This window comes from Chroicocephalus ridibundus, chromosome 16 (genome assembly GCF_963924245.1).
Source record: "Chroicocephalus ridibundus chromosome 16, bChrRid1.1, whole genome shotgun sequence".
Classification (NCBI taxonomy): Eukaryota; Metazoa; Chordata; class Aves; order Charadriiformes; family Laridae; genus Chroicocephalus; species Chroicocephalus ridibundus.
The window spans coordinates 4,531,516-4,556,666 of NC_086299.1; the positions used below are offsets into that span (position 1 = coordinate 4,531,516).

The window sequence follows — 25,151 nt, forward strand, 5'->3', positions numbered from 1 at the left end:
TCTCCTACCCAAAAGCTGCGTAGTGCAGCGCTGTATCCCCCTCTTCATCCCTGAGGTTGACGCTGGCATGCGCCTGCAGCAAAATCTTCACAACATCCAGATGCCCCTGATACGAGGCAATCTGCAGGGCAGTTCTGCCCTGGTTCTTTGCGTCGACCTACAGGAAGGGCAGAGACACAGCAGAGAGCTCGGTTAGGAAAGATTTTGCCTTGCGTTCGGGACTTCGCTCTGTTCTAGAGCAGGCCCAGCAGGGTGGCAGTCACCACCTGCAGAACAGCTGCAGGCTCAGTAATGCTAAGCAGAATCCGTGCCCCGTTGGCTCCGCTTTATGGACATCAACCACAAGGCTGACCTTGTCCCAGGATATTTCTAAAGGGGAAGGGGATGGCACGTTTAGTCAGGAAGGGAGGAGTGAGCGAAGAGAGCTGGAAGCCAGGGTTCTAATTGCAGCTCTGATGCCAAATGCCTCTATGCCTGCAAGCAGAATACTTCTCGACATCTCTGCCAACAATTCCTTTCCCAACAGGAGAACGCGTGAGGAGATGAAATTAGCTTTGCTTAAGGCTTTGAAGATGCCAAGTCCCCATTGTTCTATGTTACTGCAGGTACTTTAGTGGGCAGAGTGGCTGGAGGGTGTACCACAGTGTTGAAGTGCTGCAATGAGATTGTTTGAGAATTAAAGTGACCGAAGAACAAAGACAGGCTGTATGAAAGGCAAGAAAAAGGAAAAAAAAAGAAAAAGGAAAAGAAGCTACTGAAATCAGTGGGAGGCTAAGGAGAAGACATGAAGGAGCTCGCAAAACCTCAGTGGATTGGCAAGGAAAACAAAGTTTTTTTCGCTGCAGCTGGTTCTATGCAGCAGTCAGGAAAAGAGAACAGGCAAGGCTTCCCTTAATTCACTCGCGATGCTGGGTGAGTCACTTGGGCAAGGAGGCATTAGAGGCCACTCTGTTATTCTTCCATTTACGCAACAAAGACAATGCTGATAAGCTGGAAAGTCCTTGGCAAGCAATTCCAACTTGCACTACTAAGTGAGCCTCAATCTTGCTGTATATAACACTAACAAAAATAACAAATTTATTAATATAAATATTAGAGTAGAAATAGAATATAGACTAAAAATGGCAATATAATAAAAATAACTAATAACATAATGGATTCCTGACTCTTGGCACTTTCTTATCTGGGATAAATTCAACAATTACAGGTATTTGTCTATTCCTCCCACCTCCAGAGGCCCCGTTAACTTTGTAAATAAAGAACTATAATAAATGCCAAACAACTAACCGCTAAGTCAGCTTCACAGAGGTTCCTTCAGAACAGATCCTTGTTTTCCTGGTTCATGCATCTAGGTGCTCCTGCCAGCCATGCAGACACAGCCTCAACAAAACCTATGTTGTGTTACTAATGGTTTCCAAGGACACTGCTGAAATACTTTGGTTCTCCTTTTTTAACCTGTTTATAAACCCTCTATCCCTCACTCAAGGAGTCTGAGCCTTCAAACTTGAAGGAGGCAGCTTGAAAGAGCAGTGATTTGAGTAGACGTGATCCTAACAGTTTGGCACTCTGCAAGCACAGACACTGTAGTCAAGCCCAGTTCCCTGCTCCAGTCAGACATGAGATAAGACACCGCACAGACGTGCACAGTATCAGGATCTGGGCAGCTTTTCTCTTCCCTGATTCCAGCAATTCCATTTTGCAAGGTCACCTAAGGACAGGCACGTTCAGCCTGACACAACCCATGGCTTGCTTTCCAAACAGAGATGAGATACTTGGGCATCTTGCTACTGTTTTCATACAGACAAATACCTCAGCCCCTAATTCTACAGGTGCAGCGTCCATACAGAAAATCTGGGAAAAGCTAGCTTCGGAAACATGCTGTAAGGACTTAACTCTGGTTCAGATTTAATGCCACAAACTGGAGCCATGAAATATGCACATTTAACACACAAATTTAATCCTAAATTGCAGCAAACCAATTTTCCAGCAGTTAGGAGCTAATACTAGGTCTGAAAAATCTATTATTTTTCTCCCATCCTTTTCCCTACATGACTACAAAATTTTCATGACAGTGCTTTAAAGAAGAGCAACAAAAAGTAACCATTCAGGATGTCTTCAAAACTTGCCTTGTCTGGATACTTCTGAAGGAGCTCCCGGACTTTAGCCACGTTGTTGAGCGCTGCACAAATGACGAGGCACCCTGCGTGCTCTGACTCTGTCTTCTGGGACAGCAGTTTCTCCAACACAGTGATCAAAGTACCTGGCAGGAATAAGAAAGCGCCAGAGGTTAAGAGCAGCAAAGCACACGTATACGTGTGCACACTTGGCAGAGTAGAGCTGTATAACCGCACTACGGGCCTGCTGTACCTCTAATGTTTAGCTCACACAAAAAACTTTACAAATTTGTGGCTTATAGAGAACTTCGGCTTTACAAGCCTGATGTTTTAAGAACCCAAAAGACACGAGAGCGTGCTACAGGAGACCAACACAGAAAAATCACTACTAAAAGGCAAATAATCTGGAGAGGAATGCGTGGTTTTAGAAAGGATGCTGCAGGGAAGAAATACAGGTCCTTTCAAGTGGGCCCTCTAATTACAGACGTTTGAGTGCTTGAGAGGACAGAGGTATTAGTTCTCCAGACAGAGCAAAGTTAAAAAGCTTGGGCTCATATGGAAGTTCTCCCCAAAGTCTAACTTGAGCAAACAATTTAAGACCCATCTACATAGCAAACCAAAAAAAAACCCCAGCAGATCTGTCCTCTCTCCTGCATGATCCAAACATGCAAAGGAAATAAGTATGGTGAGGCTACAAAACATTTTATGAGCAGATGTGCAAAACAGACAAAATGCCCTCTACACATCATGTGATCCCAAATTCAACTTTGGGGTCGACTGGGCAAAATAGTCATTGATTTGACAACACTTTCACAGAAGCACCTGGGAATACTTCACAAGCGTTCAAGAATTGGTATCCTCCTACAGCAAATGCAGCAAGATGGAATGGGAAATTGAGACAGATCAAGGCAGAAGCAAATACTGAACCCAGGGCGGTGCTACGGTTAGCATTCACGAGTCCTAAATTCTGTGTTTTCCTGTTAAGACCAGCTTTGCTTCCCCAGTTAAGGCACAGCTTGTTTTTGGAGCTCCATCCAGGGAAGAACAGGCAGCTGCAGTTTAACACCGTCCAAAGAGCGTTGCTGTTGTTACAGCAGAGCAACCATTTCACAATCCCTGCCAGATCAGACATCTCTGTTCTCACTGTCTCACTTTTTGATTCCTTTGCGCTCTCTGTTGTCATGAGGTTTGCTTCCTCATCTCTCTGGTAGGCCGTCAGGCAAGCCGGGTTAAACGTCCAGGACTGCCCTCCAACCGACACTCGCAAATCGCCATCCCCATAGACTTTGATCACTTTGCCGATGTGCCCTAGGGTCTGCAACGGAAAGAGAGAAGTGATTTTTAAAAGGGAAGATGCAGCATGCTTTGCATCTCAGAACCAATGCAATACTTCTAAGAGTGGTTTCGCAGGCGGCACTCCTGCTGTGTGAAAAGAAGCACCAGAGTGACACACTCGCAGACAGCTCCCACTTCAAGGACACCAGAGGGTTCTCAGCAGTTTCTCTATTAGTGGTTTTACATAAGAAGGGTTTCCCAGACACATTACGAACGTCTGGAGAGGAAGGTGGTGAAACAACAAAACATGGTGTGAAGAACCCTGAGAGAACTGATATAATTGGGACTAGGAAAGGTCTCCTCTGTGCATTTAATTGCTCCTGGAGGCCACCTGTATCCTGCTTTTTAGCCATACTGGTCTGATTAGACCATTTTTCCACTTGGACACCTTCCTGCCTCGTTCCAGAGAATTAGGGAGGGCGTAAGAGGACTGGTTTACTTTGGTCAGTGAAACCTCTTATCTGACTTACTGGTAGCCAAATCCTTTGTCGGATTCCCCATCTACCCGCTGTGCTTTGGGTGCTGCAGTAGGGTCGTATTACCGGTAGCCAATAGCACTAGGCAACATTTATTTTGCAAGGCCTCAGCAGTCCCAGAAAGGTCTGTGCACTCACTGACCAGCAGGAACACTGGAGGCAGTGCAAGCTCAGTCACTATTACTAATTGCTTGGGAAAACTGGAAGTTACTGGACTGTCCTGGAACTGGCGCGCACTCACAGGTGCCATTTCATCTGTCCACTCCCCATGACCAGGTTGGAATCGCTTCACTGTCTCCATATCATCTATCACCCGGACAACATCACCAACCCAAAAGGTGTTGAGCTACAAGAAAAAGAAAGTCATAAGCTTTTGGGGGACGAAGCTAGAAAAAAAACAAAAAAGCGATTAGCCCCTCCACCCCCACCCTCAAAAAACCCAACCAAAAAAGAAGCCCGTTGACTCAAAACCCAAGGCATTACAAAACATAAGTACGGCTACCAAGAAATCTGTAAACACTGCACCGCAAAAGAAACATAGTCCAAGGGCTGGGGTATTTCTGTTTTAAGCCAAGTGCACATTTAAGTAGGAAAATAATTTGGGACAGATGATTTTCTTCTTTTCTTTTTTCTTCAAACCATTTATAATTAATACCAGTGAAAAGTACATATGGAACTTTCCTTGGTCCATCTCCTCACTCTGCCTGACTTGGCACTGGAGATTTTACTTCACTTTAATAAGGAAGTTGAATCTGTTCATTATTTAAAACAAAAAAGGGAAACCAGAGTTTATCTGCACTGGTAATTTGCCAGATGCTCCCTCTGCTCACTGAGCTAAGGAGGGAGCACTGTCAAAACACACTTTTCAAAGCAGACTAATTCTGCACAAAACAGTCTGACACTGCATTTTCCATCCATATTGGAGTTTTTAGCATTGCGACCTTGTTCAGGTCTTTCAGAATTTTGTAGTCTTCCAGCAGCTCCTTCTATACCTATTAGCCCTGTTTCTAATCATCCACACTTCAAGTCCTCAAATCCCTGGGGAAAGCCAGAGCTATGAGCTTTAGAAATGCAGACGCAAAATTAGAACAGCTGGATTAAAGACGGAGGTTATCCAGAAGAATCAGAGAGAAGCGAGACAAAGAAAGATGCAAAAAGAAGAATAACATGAAGACACAAGAACAAGGAAGAAAACAAAATCAAAGGGAAATGATATGGAAGAAGGTTCATCACAGATGAAAGGTAGCTGCAGAAGGATGAGCTACTGTAGGTCTACTGTTAGCGCTCTTATCAAAGAAGCTGAAATTAAGAAACGGAATTTACCTTAAGGACTTACAACATTTGAAATGCAAAGGTTCAGACAGCCTAGTAGCGCAACTCCCACTGTCTGCAACCATCTGTCTTAGCTCTGCTGCCTTGCAGGACAGTCTGCCTAGAACTACTGCGTTTAGAATAGCAGTATATTTCTTCGGCACTTGCTTGAGACACGTTGTGTCCTAACGCGGCAGGCTAAGTTGACAGCTATTCCCTGCAGCATTTCTAGTTCTGGCCAAGCTCACCTACCAGCACCTACCTTAGTCAGAGCTCCAGGATGGAAAGTCCAGCGGGTTTCACTGTTGAACTGGACCCTCACGTCCCCTCTGTCCGTGATTCTGTGCACAGTCCCTGTCTGGCCAATGAACTTTTGATAGGGGGAAAAAAAAAGTAGGGGAAACCCCCTAAATAAATCACATTGCTTAATAGTGGGGAAAGCAGGCACCCAAGGCATAGATGGCTAAATTACCCACCATTTCCAATTAACAGACCAACAGTGCTCCCAAACCTGCTTTAAATGAGATGCAGTCATTGTTTTTATGCAAAAGGAGGGAAAGGCTGCTTAAGAAGCTCCTCTAAAGTAGCAGCATACTGGGGAAAGGAGGGTGATAGGAATACAAAGTGTGAAAATCCTTGAAAAAGCAGCACAAATTGTCCTCCTTTTTCCAAATGACAAAGGTGGGCAGAGACTACAACATTGTTCTGCAGCATAATACCAGTACGGCATGCTCCGACAGGAAAGAAAAGTGGGCACAGTAGAAGAAACTACAGAAACCAAAGTATAGTTGTGTAGTGCATTATCCTGTGACTGTTGATTCTGGCAGGTCCTGAGCAGCTGATAGTTTTGAAGGAGACAAAACCTACTGATTTCTGAGATGACAGAAAGTTACCGTTTCTCTGTTTAATAGCCCTCTCTACAGCTGCATTCACCAACAACAGGAATTCAGAAGTGCAGAGGTTTAACAGCCTAGCAGACTATGTTACCTACACAGCAACATTCAAAAACTACAGCTTTGGGGATGAAGGCTGTAGCTGGAATAAAAAAAAAAAAAAAAAAAAAAAAAATCACGGCTCTACTGACAGCCTTCTTCAAGTTCATGCCAGAAGACTGTAAGTCCCTGCCTGCCAGGCTCAAAAAAGAGGCCGATGCTCAGCTGACAGATTTCCACATTGAAACTGAAATGACATAGTTTGTCTTGACATTTTAAAGTCTGATTTCAAAAAGACCGCTCACCTACAGGGCAGGTTGGGCTAGGATACATATATAACGTATCTTTATAATTTTATAGCACTGTTTCACATACCAAGGCTTCAGACAGACTCAAGCGTAGCAGGCATTCGGGTCACTTGTGGCTACATACTTCCCTCTTTCTCCAAAAAGCTGCTTTCATGCAAGTTACTAATAGAGGCTCAGAGACAGGTCTTATTACTGTAATGGGGAGTATCAAAATGTGATTTTGTCTTGCAGTAAATCTACTGCACAACAGCAGTACTGCTTTCTTCAATATATGAACGTAATGGAATCTATTTTGGGCAATATCTGTCAACTATTAAAAGCCAAGAAAGTTGACTTGAGAAGAAACAAAAAGCACAGACCTTTTAATTTATATGGCAAATTTATTCATTTAAGCTGTTATCATTTTGTCTGAATGTAAGCCCACACCAAACGTTCACAATCCCCTGGAAACTTACTTCCATGACAGCCCCTACAGTAATAGGTGTCATTTCTATCTTTACTTCCACTACTATCTGTGTTTTTTTAGACAACAGGTGACAATAGACTGATAGCTCTTCAAACCAAAGACAAGACAACAGGCTAAGCTCCAAGAACATCATGTGGGCTGAGAAATTTTAGCCCTGGCCAGGGATAGAGCCCACTGTTGACAAAACACATAACTTTCATTAATAGTAATGCACAGTACAAAAGCGGCCAAACAGGGAATGGATCCAGAACTCCAAGGAAGAGATCCACAGGTCATTTAAAAACAAACCAGCCATTAGCTTTTTGCACTGGCTTCCAAGACCTTTGAGCAACTCTTTTGACCCGTCATAGACTCTTGTAAATTATGCAGGACTCCCCAAGGCAATTCTCATACAACACAGATTTATCTGAGCCTAAAACGAAATTTGACTCCAGCGTCCTATCACTAAAGAATCTGCATTTGTGATTCAGTCAACACAATATAAATATAGAAGGTAACATATTATACAAAGATTTCTGGTAACTTCCTAGCCAGTGCCTACTTCTGCAGTCTGAGACAGTGACTGATACATTAAAAAGAGAACAGGAGCGAGCAGAACCATACCTCAGCCATTTTAGGATTCCAGCCACCATGGCCCTCCTGCATCTCCCGCAAGATGTCGATGTCCAGCAGGCATTTCACTTTGTCCCCGTGCTGGAACGGATGCCTGTCCGTGCTTTCCTTCCTCTGCAGTTCAGCTGGTTTTCCTGAAGAGAAGAATGACACCGCCCACATACATGCAGGATGCAATAATTTTGTGTCTCATTTGGCTTTGTAACAAGGGTTGCAAATTAACATAGGCTTAATTGGGGCAGAACGGTGTAAACCCCTTTTTTCTACTGTGGAGTATGCCCTACGCGCTCTATGGGGCAGCAGTACGCAGAGAGATCAGGAGGATTTAGCTCTATCTGGATACTGATATGGGTTAAACATGAGGTAGCTCTAACAAGACACAGTTTTGTCCCTTCCCAGAGGGGAATGGCTTTGAACGATGCCTCTCATGTCATGTCAGCCATCAGTAGCTGTTCTTAGCAATTCAGTCACCCACAACTGTTGTTCAGCAGACACACCCACACAGTACTTAAAATAAGTCCAAGATCTTCCACAGGCAGCCACACAGCTTCCTTTGCTGAGAGCTTTACCCTCCTAAGCCGTCCTGTGTAGCGAGAGGCCATATCCCTGGAAATAAGCTCTCCATCCCTTCCCTTCCCTCATGCTCTTGCCCAGCTGCTCAGGGAGAGAAAAGGAGAAAGACCTGATTCTGCTGCTGCAAAATCAAGGACAGACCTCGCTGTTTTCCTTCAGGGGAGTAAAAGATGGCCCCTGCACATCATTAAAAAAAAAACACAACTAAATTACACCTTAGTAAAAAAATGCCACAAGTCCAAAACCACAAGTAGTTTCCTTGGTTTCATTACAGTTAAAAAGAAAGGTGGATTGCAGCAAGTTACCAATACAGACATCACCCTTTTCCATGACTTTTCCTGATCTCCCTTGCCGGGCAAGTATTTGGCAGCTCCACTCTCAGAAATCTCCCTTTTGTCACGTTCCCCTTTAACACACTTTTTTGGTCCACCAAAACAATAATATTTGCCCTCTAAAAGCACAGAGAACACCAGCTGGACCACTGCCTGCCTGAAGAGCGCAAAACTTCGGATTAACGACACTGACACGGGGTCGAATTCTCTGCTGACAGATGCAGGAACGCCCAAGGGAGTTTCATGCATTTGCAGCAGCAAGAAGTTGCCTTGGCAGAAGATCCTTCCTTGGGATACAGCTGTGGGCATCTGATGGTCTTACACAGTCGTACCACTGAAAGGCCAAACTATTCACTAACCACTCTGAAATAAAGCAATACGTTCACACACAGGCCGTTTTTTGTTGGTTGTTTGGGTTTTTTTTAAATGGTACATATTATGTGGGAACTTTATCAAACCACCTGCTGATTTTCTGTCTTCCAAGCAAAATGGCTTTAGTGCCATGACACGGCAGCGTGAATCAGAATTTCTCACCAGAAGACTTGTTTGTACACACCTAATTTTGGGAGATGCTCTTTGTAGTAATAGCCACCAGACGCCTCCGCAGTACATTTTAGGTCGACTTTTCCCTTGTGTCCAACTCTGTAGACATTCGTGGTACCGTCAGACCACGTGACGCTGGCCACGCTGCGCCCGGTCTCTACGTCCCAGCCACGAATATCAACCACACGTCCGATTTTACCTTCGCCACCTGAAGGAGAAAGAGGGGTAAAAAAAAAAGCGTCCAGCTTGCATTTTCACTGAGATCAATATTCAAAAACTCACCTGACACCGGGATGTTTACTGAGATGTAATTTAATGATGTTTTTATCTTAACTAAGTAAAAAAACAAGGAAAAAAACTTGTCAGTTCCCCAACTATTCACACAGAGGAGTAGGAAGAGGGCCAAAGAGTCAATAGCTGGGGTAGATGAAATTCTGACAGGTTGCTGCCAGGAAGGAGTTCTGTGGGACCCTACAATAAGCCAGCTTCACACACGGAACAGAGCACACAAATCTGCTTCTCTGTCAGCATACTGCTGCCTGAAGCTCTGCCCTCCAAGTCAAGTGTGCTTCATATACACAAAAGAAGGAAATAACACCAAAATAAATTAGGTGGCAGCTCATACAACTTCCTCACAGCTTGCATGATTCACCTCGATCTGCAGAAGCCACAAGAAATCTCGTTAACCTTTTAATTAGGGAAATTAAACTGTGAGATAGCTCAGTTTGACCAAGTAGGAGAGAATCTCTACACTGAAGTCCCTGAAAGCCAGCCAGCTGTCTGCTTTGGAATACAAATATGGAAAAGCTGAATTCTGTGTAGAAGCAGCCATTCCTCCCGGAGTACAGAAACACTACGCAGCTGGGAAACACACAGTGTCATGGCACCACACTGTGGCAAGATAAAATCACAGCAGCGTTGTAAAGTCCACCCAAGGTCGTTAATCTCTCCCCAACACTGGCCAGGTGGAGAAACATCAAGTGAAGTTTGTTCCGGTACTTCTCTTCACCTGCCGCCCACGCAAGGATTACTATTGAAACAATCCAGAACAATCCAGGAGGGTGTATTTGTGAGCAGGTACATCTGGCTGGGCACACAGGATGCACATCTCATCCAAGAGACAACAGTCGGTCAACACCGAACCCAGTGACAGGCAGTCAGAACGTGCAGGTTCCCCACCTCACTCTGCTGCCAAGTCACTGTGTGAACTTGGGCAAGTCCCAGCAGTCATCCAGTGCTTTCCCAAACAGGGACAGCAACATCTGTCTCACCGGGCGGACAGTGAGCTTCTAATTGCCTGCAAAGTCCGGGAATTTAACAACTTAAAGAAGTTAACTTCCTCTTCCAACTGCAAATCTATCTAAAAAGCATAATAGAGACAAACTAGCAGGCTTTACTGTCAGTTCTATCAATAACAAGAAACACCTTTAGAGGGCTGGTCTGAGAATCAGAAAGCCTCAATATCTCTTGGTTTTTACTGTAAGAAAAATATTTTTTAAATCCCGTCTGCTTTTAAAATTTCTCCCGAGAAATGGCAGGTGGATCCCGGTTCTGTACACAACTCTCACTGCAGCCAGTTACCCGATCAGCACTCCACCCACACGATATTATCCATGAAAATACAATTTAAGTTAACGAAAGCATTTCTGAGCACCAGCGATAAAAGAGCTTAGTGTTTGTCTGTTGCAGCAGGGATTCAGACTGAAAAACAACAAAAAGTAATCTCGCCCCATGCCCTGTTCAGATGCTTTTCTCTGAGGAGGGCACTAGCTTCCGCTTCCATGGTGTTTGGACTCCAAAAAATGGTAGCAAGGAAAAAATATGTATTCAGTGAAGGGCTGAAGCGACTGAAGAGCTGCCAGGGCCCACCCTGACCACAGCAGGGAAAAAAAGTTACTTACCAGGACCCTATTACAGAGTTTGCAAGGTTATTGATTACCACTACTTATATGTTACTTCCTTAAGTGGAAATAGTGGATGTGTTAGTGCCACCAGGAAGCTAAGTTCAGAAGGGGAAAAGGCCGTGGAGGGGGGCAGCTCTGTCACAGCCAGGGCGGTACTCATCAGAGAGCAGCTGGGTGGCTGGCCTTACGCTTCTCCTCACTTGTCCTGCGCATATAACTGCTTTCAGGTCACAACCATTGTAAGCAACACAAGTCTCAGACATGTAAATGTTGATCTGATCTCAAAAGGACGGATAAGCTGTACTGAGCATAAGCTTCCTTTCCTCTCAGACCCTGCAAGCATCCCTGTCCTCCACTGAACCCAGGGCCGCAATAAATGGTGGAGTCAACATTGGAAACCTTTGGAATTACAACTTAATTATTAAGGGGAAAAAAGGAGCTGTAAATATTACAGCGCGTACAAGGCTTTGGAATAGAAATGGACAGTAAAGCCTCCTTAACCCTGTAACGCTACACAGAAATCGGTACCAGTGAATTAGACACAGCCATTACACTCCAAGAGCCGCTGTACAAAAGGCATTTTTTGTCCCTTTGCAATTTCAGCCTGAAGTTACGACTCATACTGAAAGCAGAAACCGTTCTCCAGCAACCACAGGAAACAGTTCTTCATTAATACCCCACGTGAAACACTCCTTATAGATCATTTCTCTTCACTGTTTTTAAAAGTGTCCAAATAAGGATATTCCAAAGAACTCCAAAGGAAAAAGGAGTACCGTGCACAGTCAGACACACCTTATTCCCCCTGTGAATGGAAGCTTTTTCAGGAAAAGACGGGTCATTATTTTCTTGTAATGTGGCGTACATTTATAGTTCTATACAAGATATTCCGGGATGTTCCCCCATGAGTTTTCACATCTATGAAATAGGAGCAGCAAAACTTCCCTCCCACACCCCTAATGAATGCATACAGTTTATGTCACAGATGTTTTTAAACAAATACAGGAAAACAAATAATATTTAATACTCTAAGGAACAGCAACCTGCATCATCTGAACAGCTTCCCTAGAATGTACGGCTCAGCACATACGTTTTCTAACAGCAATTTGGCAAAAATAATCAAATAAAAACAATAAAAAACTTGAATGGTGTTTTACGGGACGTCTCAAAAGCAGCTTACCATCCTGGTTACCCCACTCCCAGTCGGGGCCACGGACCACTTTAGCTCCCTGGAAAGTGCCTTTCAATGTGATGCGAGTCAAATTCTGCCGAGGACTCACTAGAACTCTGGAAAATAAAATAACAGAACACAAATTAATTTATTGTTACTATTCACCCTTTATAAGGCTCTGTTCCAACAGGGTCTTTGATCCTAAAAGCCGGTCTCCCCAGGAAGGTCAGAACACTTAGGCACTGTTCCACTGACGGCAGAAAGACAACTAGTGAATAATACACTGGGCTAAAGAAGACAGTTTTATCTTCAAACATTACCAAAAAACGTGAGACCCATAGTGAGCTTTAAAAAAGTTCTGTGTTTCCCTCGACTGTGAGATGCAAATAACTGGGAATAGAGGCTGCTGTGAGCAGGAGGAACAGGCACACTTCAGTGACAGTCTGCCGGGACAAACACGTACCTACACACGAGCGGCAGGACTGTGGTGGGGTCTCTCTCACGTTGTTAGACACCAGAAGCTCATCTTCCTGTCTCAGGAAGTCGAACACACAAAAATACAACGATTCAAAACAATCACATTCACTCACATGCTTAGCTGCGAAGGAGAAAAAGACCATCCTTCTTTCAGAACTTCAAGGGGGTTGTGCAAGGCAAAAATAAAATCCAGTAGCTCCAAAGAAGAAAAAAATCCCCACTCACTCTATGAAGTGCACAAACCACAAACTATATTAGGGCAAGGCAGCTGACCGAGGACCAAGTGTGATTACCCTGAACACATGCAAATTAATACTTTTTAACATAAATATTTACCAACACCTGCAAACGAAAATCATCAAAATCTGGCTTTAGCAACTTCACGCCATTGCCTGCATGGAGCAGGGGGAGCCCTGCTACAAATACCATCAAGCAATCCTAAACATCATAACATGTCAGTTTTCACTGCCGGCTCTGCCGCTAACAATCCAGGAGGACACCCAAGTCGAATAATACAAGTCTCAACACAATTAAAACATGTCTTTAAAACAGAGCGGGGGGGAAAAAAAGAGGGAAGTAAGGAGAAAACTAGTAACTTCTCCAGAAAGTCTGACATCCCTTCAGAGGGAGAGTGGAACTGACTTTCAGCTGCCCTCGTTTCAGCGTCCCATCGTTAAGTTTATGGCGATGCTTATGGACATTACCAGGGTACGCTGCATGAAGGCATTAATGGCTCAGGCAGTCTCCTAGCTCAAAGTCAGAAGGAGTTCAGCACATTTCATAACCTAAGCTGCAGACTGCCCAGCCCAGCTCACTTGCTGAAAAGCAGAGCAGATTAGACCTGCAGTGTTGTGTCTAGACTGTTTCCAGGATAACACAGACATTTCTATGCGCTCTGCAATCTGCATCACGGGCATACACACTGATCCATCGTAAGAAAAAAGGGAAAAAAAATACCTACGTGATAGTAAACAGAGGGTCTGATGTCCTGTTAAAGCAGCTTCCAATTCCCATAACGTCACAGCAGCTTCTCTGCTGGTTTTGTGCGTGCTGTTCCTAGTCTCTGTTCCCTAGCAGGAAGCTTTCTCATGAGATACCAAGCCACCAAAGTCCTTACGGACCTATTTGTGTTGCTCACCCAGGGTACAATCCACTTTTCTAGGTGACTGCAAAGGCGCCGCAATCCATACCAGTAATTGCGCACCTCCTCCCGACAGGCTCTTGGCAACTCCCAGACCAGACAGAGCAAAACCAAGTTCAGCAGCTGTTCCCCAGGGGAAGGGGAGGGGAAGCCTATCCGGGGGGAGGGCTGACCTCGGAATGCTGTATTTATTTTCCATCTAATACCTAGAGAGAGAAGGTGGAGACTCAGAGGGATAACAAGCTTATGCCTGAACTTACTGTTTACTTATCCATCAAAAGCCTAAGTCTTTTACCTTTCTGAACTTGTTAACAGTCGTGCTTTACAACTTAATGTGTTTAAAAAGAGGGAGAGGTTATTTACACATATACTTATTGAACGTTCATTATCAACAGGAGGAAGAACAAGACCATTTTTTGAAGGGTTGAGGTTTTGTCTGTTTTAAACACCATGAAGGCCGGCAGTTGTTGTGAAAGAGAAGATAATGAAAGAGGGCTAGAAAAAAGGTCAGCTAAAAAGAAACACTGTTCAGCATTCATTTTATCGCACCGTGTCACGCACTATAGACTGGCTTCAAAAACCAGCATGGATTTGTGTACTACATCTGAAACAGCTTAGCTACAGCATGCTGCTTTTGCTGTATTTTGAATGCTTTTCTAACAATTTATCAAAGATGTCTTAGTAAAGTCCTGAGACAAAGTGTTAAAAATATACTTCTCTCCTCCAAACCTGACTCTCACAAGGGAAGGGTTTCAATGCAAAGATTCTCAGTGATAGTAGAGCATCAAGCTAAGCTTAAGCAAGATGTTTAAACAGCAAAATAATCACCATTCATTATATTCCTAGCATAATTTCCCTTTTTGTATAATCATATAACAGCAGTCATTTCCCATCGCAACAGCTCTCACAGTAACCTGTCGCTTTCAGTGAAATTTGGGGCTCGAGACCAGGAAACCAAAGCTGACCAGTGCAGAAAGCTGAGCTTCCTTAAAGAAGGAAGAAGTGCAAGACACTCCATCTCCCATTCTACTTAAATGCTGGAGGCAACCCACCGTCACTGCCGCCTTTCCCTGGCCTCATAAAAATTGTGACCTTGTCCTGAACCACTCTGCTGACCAGCAACACTGAAGAATGATGCGAGAACCAGATGTCCCGAGCCAAGACATCTTAGGTTTTGATGTAATTCAACATGTTTTGCTCCAAATACTGGATAACAACCAAAGTTATTAGTGTGTTGCAGAAATACCCTAGGGATAAATTTAATCACTGCAATATTGCCTTTAATAACAATTTTAATTATGACAGCCAAAGTCTGCAGCCATTTCTGCCCTACAAATTCCAACGATATTAAATTACTATAGAGTCCAGAAAACACTTGGGAGCACGTTCTGTACGGAATGAAGCGATGTCTCTCTCCAGCATGCTGAGAACCACCCCCCTGTGGCTATCCTGCCGGTGCTCAAGTTCCACTGAGGTGCTGACACAGCCCTTCGCGTTGCCGAGAGCTATGCTCCAGAGAGCTAAAAGAACAGCATCATCCATGCTCTAACAGATAGAGATCTGAGGCCCAAAATAACTGACTTGGAGAAGTTTAAACAGAGACTGCTTTTAATTCACAGTTGCAATCTGAAGCCCTGCGGGAGTCAGAGCCCCTCCGCACCAGGCACAGCTACGGTCTTCTGCAAGACAGAGACCTCTCTGCAGAACATTCTTACCCGAGGAAACAAGCACAGCGCACAGGACTGGAAAGCAGGAGGAGTGGTCACCCTGCAAGGTAGCAGGCCATAAATATTGTGTTAATCTCTTCAAAAAGGCACAGCTGTAAACTAGAATCTCAGGTCATAGTGGGTACAAACCCACACTCCTTCTAGGACGTACAAAGATCTGCACAGGCTTCCTCAAGAAAAGCCAATGCAAAGATCTTACAGAAACTACAGGTAAAACCGACCTCAATGATGCAAGAAATTCTAGATTCTGTAATCCTCCCAAGCAAAGCTTTTACTGAAGCACTTCCAGCAAAGGATAAAGGAAGGAGATTCTGACAGATGGCAGGCGGATGCTGATTGCTCAAGCATGAACCAGACTAAGACAAGGACACCAGTAAGTGAGGGATCAGGATCATAGAAACCTATTTCAGGAACTGCCTTTACCAAGAATTTCCATTGTCAATCCTATTCCTTGCCAAGGTACTGTTCTTCATAAAACCAGCTGTATGTTTATAACTCAGAGTGGTCTGAGCTGGGCTAAACGCTTGCTGTCCTTTTTGCTAACCTCCAAAGCTAACTCGTATCAGACTCAGTTCTGGAAAGCCACAGCGGGCAAGATTTCAGACCAAGGCTACTAAATGTGAACTAAAATGTGTGTGCGCACCTAAGCCTCAACACTGACCTGCAGGCAGTAGCTTTTCTCAACTGTGCTCTCAGAGATGTCTATACGCAGCCTTTAATGGCAGAATATTGTACCGAGAGTGACACAGAAGCACTGGTGAGCATACAAAGTGAAATGTCTTGTTATAATCCTTTAAACGTGACTATCAGTTCAAGACACAGGCTAAGGATGTTTTAGTGAAGATTTCTCTTGCTTACAGTTTTGATCGTGTAATTCCAGAAAAGATAAAGATAAAACACATCACTGAAATTTAATCCCTAATTCCACAAATCAAACAGAATATTCCGAACTAAATAAGGGAAACCCTACCGTGGGGATATGCCCTAGCGGTATATGTTTTTTTAAGGAGGCACAGTTAGGTAGTTTATCTGGTAAATCACATTTCTTTTGTGTTTTGGTTTGTTTTTTTTAAATTAACATTATACTCATTAACAGAAAAAATTCATAAATAAATTCATATTAATAAATACTTAATGAACATTTAAAAAAAAGTTAGGAAACACGTTATCACACAAGAGTCAGATTTGATTCAAAATGTTACTCACCAAAATTTCTTAGACAAGCAGCTTAAGCTGGCATTGCCTAAGTAACACATGTGGAAGAGGTTACTACAGGAAATTGCCTAGTAGTCAAACGGCCAGCAGTTGTCACTCAGCTGCTATATTAGCTCAGGCTTACCGTATAAGCAGTCAGAGGCGGAAGGATGGATTATTAAAGCTGCCTTAAATGGGTCTGCATTGCACAGGCATACCTAAATGATAGCATGCACTTGTTCTTCTAAGGTACCTGATACAGAAATCCAGCTGGTAACTAGACTAGACAGAGCTGGTTTAAGAATTATGCCTGAAAATAACTGCAAACTCTGTTTTGTCTACAGTATAAAACACAACATGAGAAAATATTTGTATTTCTTACACTTGATTACACAAAACATTTCCCTGTGTAATTCGCTGGCTCCTCCAACTCCATTGTTCTCCAGGAAAAAATAGGACTTTGAAAAATTAAGGTTGTGATTTATTGGTGAGCGAAGTCTAGAAAACAGACTGGGTAAAACGCCCCACATCCCCTACTGAAATTCAACTTAGCATCGTCCCTGAGAAGGCGATGCAGGGAAAATGCCATTGCTGCTTTTGCACTTGAATATAACACTACTAATATTTTGTATGAGAGGAAGATTATCTCAGACTTGATTATTTGCGGAACTCACCAGATTATGCCTGACTATTCTGGCCCTAACATAAACCTGATGAGTTTTGCTTTGCTATCCTGTTTACAGACACTGATTTATCTTCCAATTACTAAGCCTTGTTCACCAAATGGATACACAATTGTGAAAAAACATCTTAGTGTGTTTTTTTTGTGTGAAACTGAGCTGTCCATCCTTTTCCACTAAGGGTGAGAGCCCCTCCCAAAACATCCATAAAATTCAAACCAAACAAGACCAATAAAAAATACTAGCAATTGGCAGATGTCAGGAAGAGATTACTTCAAATGGCAAAATATAAAACAAAAATCAAAATCAGGACTTCCTGCCATCAGAGGTTCAAACTCAGGTCATTTAAGACCTGAAATAGCCTTCAGGTAAAGGTGTTTTCAAAGCCTCGTTATAAAACCGATTGGGAATCCTCTGCAGTGACTGTCTGGGCTTAACAACTCCTAAATCCTAGGATTAGTGAGCTGCTACAAACAGTTCTGTGTTGGCCTTGCCTGGGTTTAGCTGCACAAGTGCCACGTGGTGGGTCTGGCCGCAGCAGAGCGGGTGGCAGCTATTTGCTGCGCAAGGACATCACACTGCCATCTCTGAAATTGCCCTACTAGAGGCCTTTGCTTCCCCTGCCAAAGGATCAGCAAAGGTACCAGTTGCAAGACTGGATGTACGGTGATGCGCTCTCACAACGGACTAAGAACAGAGGCCAGGGAGGGACTGGAAACTCCCAGCTCCTGATCTTTGGTTAAAGACACAGTTGAAGTGACAGCGCCGTAACACAGCTGCATTCCACCATTCTACATTTGATCTCGGTGATGGTAACCCAAGGACTACAACCATAATATGTAAGTAGCCCCTCCTTCATCATGCAAAACCAAGATTAGGGGATGCTGTCAAATTTGGTGGGCTGCCTCTCCATCCGCTCCCCTTTCTGACTAATTAACACTCCAGTGGGCTCATCACAGCTCTTGAAAGCAACACACTACTGTGCTTGAGGCTCACTGTAAAGACTCAAACGATACCCATTCCCTGCCAGAGAAAGGAGGCGAGAGAACCTTTATCTCTAAAGGAGACTCATCCTGTGTTTCACAGCCATTCAAACAACAGCCGGTAGCAACAGAACCTCCAGAAAACCCAAATGCACACAGCAGTTACCATGTTCTTTTAAATACACAGCTTTTTTTTCTTTTTTGTCCTTGGGCAACTGCCAAAGGTTTTCTCTTCTATTTTATTTAGCAAAAAAATTGAGATGAGTGATCTAGGCAATAGTACTAGTGAGTCATAAGCATGCAATTTTTGTTCTTCGAAAAGGATGCTGCATTGCCTAAGGCAACGAGTCTTTACAGCTCAGACCTCAGTTATTCCAAAGAAAACCTCTCTATGGCATCGTTCAAAGGTGATCTCCATCCCTGCCCCGTGTTTCACTTTTTTTTTTTTTTTTAAATCAGAACATTCCATTCCTAACACAGAGCAATCTATGGAACACTAGACCAACAAATCACAGGATTACGTTTGCATTAAAGCAAAGGTGTTCCTCCTTCCTGCCCCTGCACTGCAAGACAATTCTGAATAAAACTGGTTCAGTTGGCCGGCTCCCTGGGTGGAAGCTCTTGCATAAAACACCTACGTATTGCAGGTACAGTACAGTATTCTACCATCCAACTCAGTCCAATGACTGAAAGAAAAAGCATTTCTGACAGCCTGCTTTCTCCAAAAGCTTAGTGACTTCTAAGAATCACAAGATGTACCTTTCATTCACCTTTAAAATTGCAGCTTTCCACAACTGGAAGCTTCTTCATTGAGGATTTCTAATTTCTCTTCATCCCTCCACATGCCTACATTCCATACCCGCCAGGTAGGACCAGCAGGAAAGATGTTATATTATCCAGTTACAACTACTGCTGCTTCTTCCTTTACCCCTTATTGAGGCTCCCAGAAAGTACTGCCACATGTGACAGGCTCGTGCTGTGTCCCTGATGTCACACACACACACCTTTTTCTTTAATCACCTTCTTGGTATTATGAAGATCGTTACTCCTGCTAACACATAGCGATGTAAATCGGAATACTGCTACTTTAACAAAACAGACTTGGCATCACAGACTCTTGACAATGTCTAGACTTCTTTTTATCAACTTAAAAAAAAAAAAGTTATTTTATAATCACATCTTATCTAACCACTGAACAAACCACATTCACAGAAAAAAGGGAAGGAAGTTAGGGGAAAAAAACCCAAATCAAACAAACTCAAAAGCCACTAAGAGGCAAGCATCATCAGCCATCAAGTTCTGCTCTAGCGGACATGAACCTCCAAAGAGCCCTCCAGTGCTTCAGTGACATTCCAGAGGGGTGCTGCAGCGCTTTGTGAAAGCCACACAACTCGCGTAAGGACAGTACTAGGTCTGGCAAGTGTACTGGCAGGCTTCTGAGCTCGCTTTTCACACTGACAACAAGCCCTCGACTGCCTAACTCAAACGGCAGCCCAGACACAGGTCAGATACAAGCCTTGAAAGGGAAAAATCGCTCTTTTACATCTTTCACCATTCACATTCCTCAGAAAAGGAACTAAGTGCTGCAAAGGATAAGAGTCCTGGGGAGAAATTGCCTAGCAATCTGCCTTTTGATAAATGATAGCATTCTGGACTGCTCTGCAACAATGCAGCCTCTTACAGTAATTGTTGCCTACTTTTTTTTTTTCTTTTTTTCTTTAAATGTGAGGAAGATTATGTAACTTAACAGCAGAGCTCAAATAAAAGGCACAAGCAGGCACCTCTGAGTAACTACCTGGAGCTAACTATAATATTCACAGAAAGAGAGAAAAAAACCATATGTCTATTTTTATATACACATACTTTTTTATATATATGAAATCACAAAGCTCGTTTCACAATAGGATCTGGCTGGCTTGTCATATTAACACCAGCTCAAGCAACATCCTAATCTGGTGGATAAACGCAAGCCTCGAAACTCAGAAGGGACAACTTTGGACATCAACATCTATCCCTTTGCTAGCACTCAGAATTCTGACTCAGCCACACCGGCGAAACTCTAGTAATCAACTCCAGAAAGAGCTTCCCACATGGGAGGAAAAACAGCTGCAAATCCAACACCACTGTCTTTAGCAAAGTAATTACACTTTTCATTCCACAGACAGATGCAATGCACAGTGATATTTTCAAGGTGGAGGGGGGGGGAAGAAAAGGAAAATCAATGACAGAGACAAGAGCTGATTTCCTCTGACTTTTCCCAAAGGCAAGAGGATTACAAGATTCATCTTTATGCCCACCTCAACTACTACTACTCAGCTACTATTGAGACTATTTTTCAGTTCTTCCTTAGGACAGGAGAACAGACCTCCATGTTTTGGCACATCATGAATAAGCATAAAATTATGGATACTGTTCCACAGGCACCAGTGGTGCAGCAGTCACTTCCAACAATGCTAGCGTGCAGAGGCAGAGTCCAGAGTAAATGAGAAGGGGTTGTTCTTCAGTGAATAGTATAGACCCTGAGAAGAAATCGACAATTTGGGAATGCAAGATTCCTGTCAGCCTCCCTGTGGCCACCTGGTTATCTGAGAGCAGCAAATAGCAAAGCATGTCTAAGAAACTATTTAACTTGAGGGGAGGAGGAAAAGAAAAACTGGTGTAGACAAACATTTTGAATTTTCACCTTAATTTAATTTTTCAGAAAAATTCTGCTGATTTCTGTTTGCTGTCTTTTTTCAAGCAGCTCCATGGAAGTGCCAGATCCAGCCTTACACTATTCTACAGAACAGCGGTCCCCAAACTTTTTTGATCATGCAGCCCTATCAGTAAAAAAATTCTGAGCACCCCCAATATATGTACATTTATTTCTTTTTAAATTATACAGCAGTGTACAATTAAGCTCTACTATTTTGTTCCTGCACCTCAATAGATCACCTTACACACCCCCTGGGGCACTTAACGCCCCATTTTGAAGACCACTGCTATAGAAGAGTGACCTGTAAATCTCACCATGGTTAACTGGACTTCCCCTGTAGCACTTACGGTTGTGAGTGTGCTGTCTCATAGCGCTCGAAGGAGTGAGACAGATCGTGCTTGTTGTTCATGTAACACTGTGTGCACAAGTCGTAGTCAAAACACATTTTGCATTTCCACCGCATTCCCCGTATACCATGCTTCTTGCAGCAGTCACAGATGATGTTAGGGTGACGGACACCTAGGAGAAAAAAAGCAAAGGAATATAAGATCCACACAAAATCCAGAGAAACTAGGCTGACCAGGCTCTTAAAACTATAACAGCATGTTTTAAAAGAAAAAGATCACGTACTGTGCGTGTATCAGAGATGATGCAATAATATAACATGAAGTGATATGTGTAATATGAAGCATCCATTTCCTGGCCTAAGGGATTCTCATCCCAAGAGTCATGCCAGAATCTAACAAAATGACAAAGCCAGCAAAACTCAGACTCACAGATAAAAAAGAAAGAGGAAAGAAAAGCCTTTGCACAGAGGCCAACAGAAATTTCACTGCCATGAATCGGCTGAGCGTACGCTGCTGCTCAGCATCAGTCCAGCGGCAGTTACAAAAGGCTTAACGTTCCAGCTAGCATGTGAGGTGGGAGTTACATATGGGTCTACAGCACTAGCGTTTGTGCTTCTTGTCCATGCTACACTTACCTATTTGTGCGTTATCATAGAGAAGAAGGTCGTAAGCCCCTTGGAATCCAGTCCGATAATTGGTTCTGTTGCCTTGATCCCACTGCACGACCACAGTCTTATCTGGAGTGGTTGGGCTGCCTGCCCGACCAATCTCAACCACAGTCCCAACATTCCCTTCACCGCTGTCCTGGTTGCCCCATTTCCAGTCCACTCCACGAACTACCCGCATCCCAACCTGCATGCTGGCATAGGGGTCCAGGTCCATTGATCTGCACAGCAATCCCTAAAATTCTCCCACGTAAAGGGTCTTGGAGACAGGCAATATCAGCAGCAACACATTCAGCGTCGTCAGCAGCATTTTCAGCACACCTAATAAGACAACATACAATTAAGCGATGCCACTCAACACATCACGTTTTCCCCAGAATGACCTGGTTACGGAAGAGGTTTGACCCACTGAGTAGATAAATCTGTGCTTTATTTAAAACAGGGATCCTCACAGCTTTAGCACAGATGGGAAGGATACACAAACTAGCCGGATTTCCAAGGCACAGAAACATCTGCGTAACATTCAGAAGACTTATTCCAGAACGCTGGGTATGAGAGAACAGAACTGGGCAAGAAGTCCTTACAAAACTCCAGTACCAGCCCTTCATTTCAAATTCAGGATACGTGCAACAGCTACCAGAGACACAACGGCAAGAGAAACAAAAAAGCACGGAAAAGAGAGTTGAAAGAAATGACCAGGAAAACACCAGCAGCATGATTTTAGCAACAAAAAGTTAATACCAGTCTATTCTTGAGGAAGACTCTTCATAAGCACCTTACCACAAAATACTGCAGTGTTGAGCTTCACTTGCCCAGAAAGTTTGGTTTTGATTTTGGGATACAGGAAGTTTTGAAGATGTATAGGAAAGAAATGTTTGCTTGTTTTTCAGAAGTAACAGCAGCTTTAACAGAAGTGCCAGTGTCAGGGAAATGTCAATCTTGGCTGCTATTTATCAGTGCCAGCTACAGCAGGAACCAGGAAGGGTTATTGCTTACCCGCAATAAGCACTGCAGATTTTGTGCTGGGATCAGTAAAAGCTTGGGATAGCCTTCCCAGCTGTTGCCATGACAATTGGTAAATGAGATGAATACCACACAGATGCAGCACATCCACAACTTTGAATGAAATCAAATAGATTGTCAAAGCCTGGTGTACCTCTTTACCAGAACAACAAGAGAGAAGAGCGTGGCTTTCAATATTTAGGGACAAGCTGGAAAAATCTACTGTAGCATCCTTTTATCTTTGGGCATCCCTGGGTCTCTCCCTCTTCCTCTCAAGCTATCCGTATCATCCAAAATTTTCTCAAAATTTAAAAAACCAAAACCCAGCAGAATGCCAAGGGTCAAAACGTGCCGATTCCAAAAGTACAGCAAATCTTACCAACGGCCATGACACAGAGCCAGTTCAAAGCAAGCTGACAAACCAGGTGACAAGCAAATAGGACGTGTATCAGACACGGCAATAGGAGCAGCTCTGTGCCACGTGACATGTTGTTAACACTACCGCCTACCAATAAAGCAACCAAAACCACCGAGGCCTAAAAATAAACTCTTCCTCCAGCCAAACATCCCCTTTTAAATGTATGGAGGAGTAGTTTCATGCAAAATCAAGTTTCTAGCACGCAGAAAGAGCCTGATTTCTGTTCAGCTTTGCATTTCTGTAGCTTCAGACTTTTCCTGCTATGCATCACTGTGACGTCCAAACACCTGTCACACGAGAGCAACATCAAAACCAAATGTCCTTGTGAACTTCATGTCATCTTTTGTTCTAATCATCACTAAAAGATGCCTTGGGCAACACTTTCATTCAGACTTCCTTTGTGGAGGCGAATGTAACATTCCTGAGTTTAAGGTGCACCAGCATTTATTGTCTTCATGAAAGGAGGAATTATCAAAAAGAAAGAATGTCCTTTTTAGAAAGCATTGCAGAGCCTAATGAGATTTGTACAATACCCTCTTCCTCCAGATCAGAGACGAACAAAACAGACAATTTATTGCTTTAACGAAGAGGCAGAACTGCTTTTTTAAAAGGCTGCTGTTGACCAGGCAAGACAGTCAAACCCACTGCAGAGAAAACAAATGGAAACATCCAAGACTATGAAGGTACAAGAGAAGCACAGTTCAATTACTGTACATGGCTCTTCCTTAAAAACAACAACCACCCCTCTTGTTTCATCCAAATGAACTGGTAGAAGGTGGGGAGAGGCAATAATAGCGGGAAAAGGAATTGCATGCTTAGAGAATGAAACAACAGACAGCATAGGGTATTTAGATGAGGATGGAGTGCCGCTCCCCAACCTTAAGAGTTTTATGCTGTTTCAGGGGACCTTTTCCCTCTCCCCAGGAATGAATGAAACATCACAGGCTTCAGAACTCTCGGCATTTCAAGGAAGGCAATGCCAGTTTCAAAAATTATTCATCATAAAAGAATATTCCAGGCTGTGCCACAAACCCATAAAATTTAAGTCACTGCAGTATAGAGGAGGATGATCCCTTGCTACCCGAAAACAGCAGAGCTGGCTAGCACACTATATATCGTGACACACGCTGAACAGAGCGGTCAAACAGCAGAGTACCAACCTCAGGTCAGAACTGCCTTGGGCCTAGAAACGTGTGACCTACACACAGGCAAAACCACACCTTCTCTGTGCACCTTCCCACTACTTTTCTGGCACGGATGCTACAGAGATCCCTTCTTCAAACTGCCAGTGAAATACATAAGCTATATGAAGACACTTTGTAGACAGAATCCTGGAAAAGCGCACCATTTCACTGCACTGTGAATTTACTTACAGATGCGATATGACATGCCAACATCAGGTGTTTTGTTGCAGAACTGCCAAGGGACAGCAATCTCTGTCAATATCACAGGTACCGAGTTGAGAGGACAAAAATCCATCCAATCAGTAGCCCATAATAAGCTGGATCCAGATGGAAACAGACTTTTACTGCTGCCACAGGCACCAAGCCTCCGGTGGTTCTGCAGGTCCCTACGACACACAAAGGACCTGCACATGTGCTATCCCACAGCTCGAGGAAGCTATTGTAGTTCAACTCTAGACTTGTGATGCTGAATACCAGTTAATGGAGTTGTCTGTGCTGCAATGACCTTCATGCAATCCCTTGCTCACTGCTCTGAAGGCTCTCCTTCCTAATAGGAATACTCCA

The 25,151-nt window shown here is 43.5% G+C and overlaps 1 protein-coding gene across 4 annotated transcripts in view; it reads right to left on the bottom strand.

Annotated features, from left to right (window-relative positions):
- The window catches only part of MIB2 (MIB E3 ubiquitin protein ligase 2), a 50,275-nt gene that overhangs the window by 11,539 nt on the left and 13,585 nt on the right, over positions 1-25,151 (bottom strand). For 2 of the 4 annotated variants that reach the window (XM_063353507.1, XM_063353508.1), the window contains 10 exons: positions 21,954-22,304; positions 21,319-21,490; positions 12,084-12,190; positions 9,016-9,210; positions 7,546-7,688; positions 5,499-5,606; positions 4,167-4,271; positions 3,267-3,429; positions 2,127-2,260; positions 9-157 (listed from right to left, as the gene is read on the bottom strand). In XM_063353507.1, coding sequence (XP_063209577.1) covers positions 9-157; positions 2,127-2,260; positions 3,267-3,429; positions 4,167-4,271; positions 5,499-5,606; positions 7,546-7,688; positions 9,016-9,210; positions 12,084-12,190; positions 21,319-21,490; positions 21,954-22,200 — 1,523 coding nt within the window. In that variant the 5' untranslated portion in view covers positions 22,201-22,304. The remainder of the gene's footprint in view (positions 1-8; positions 158-2,126; positions 2,261-3,266; positions 3,430-4,166; positions 4,272-5,498; positions 5,607-7,545; positions 7,689-9,015; positions 9,211-12,083; positions 12,191-21,318; positions 21,491-21,953; positions 22,305-25,151) is intronic. The other 2 variants (XM_063353509.1, XM_063353510.1) reach the window with 2 other exon arrangements.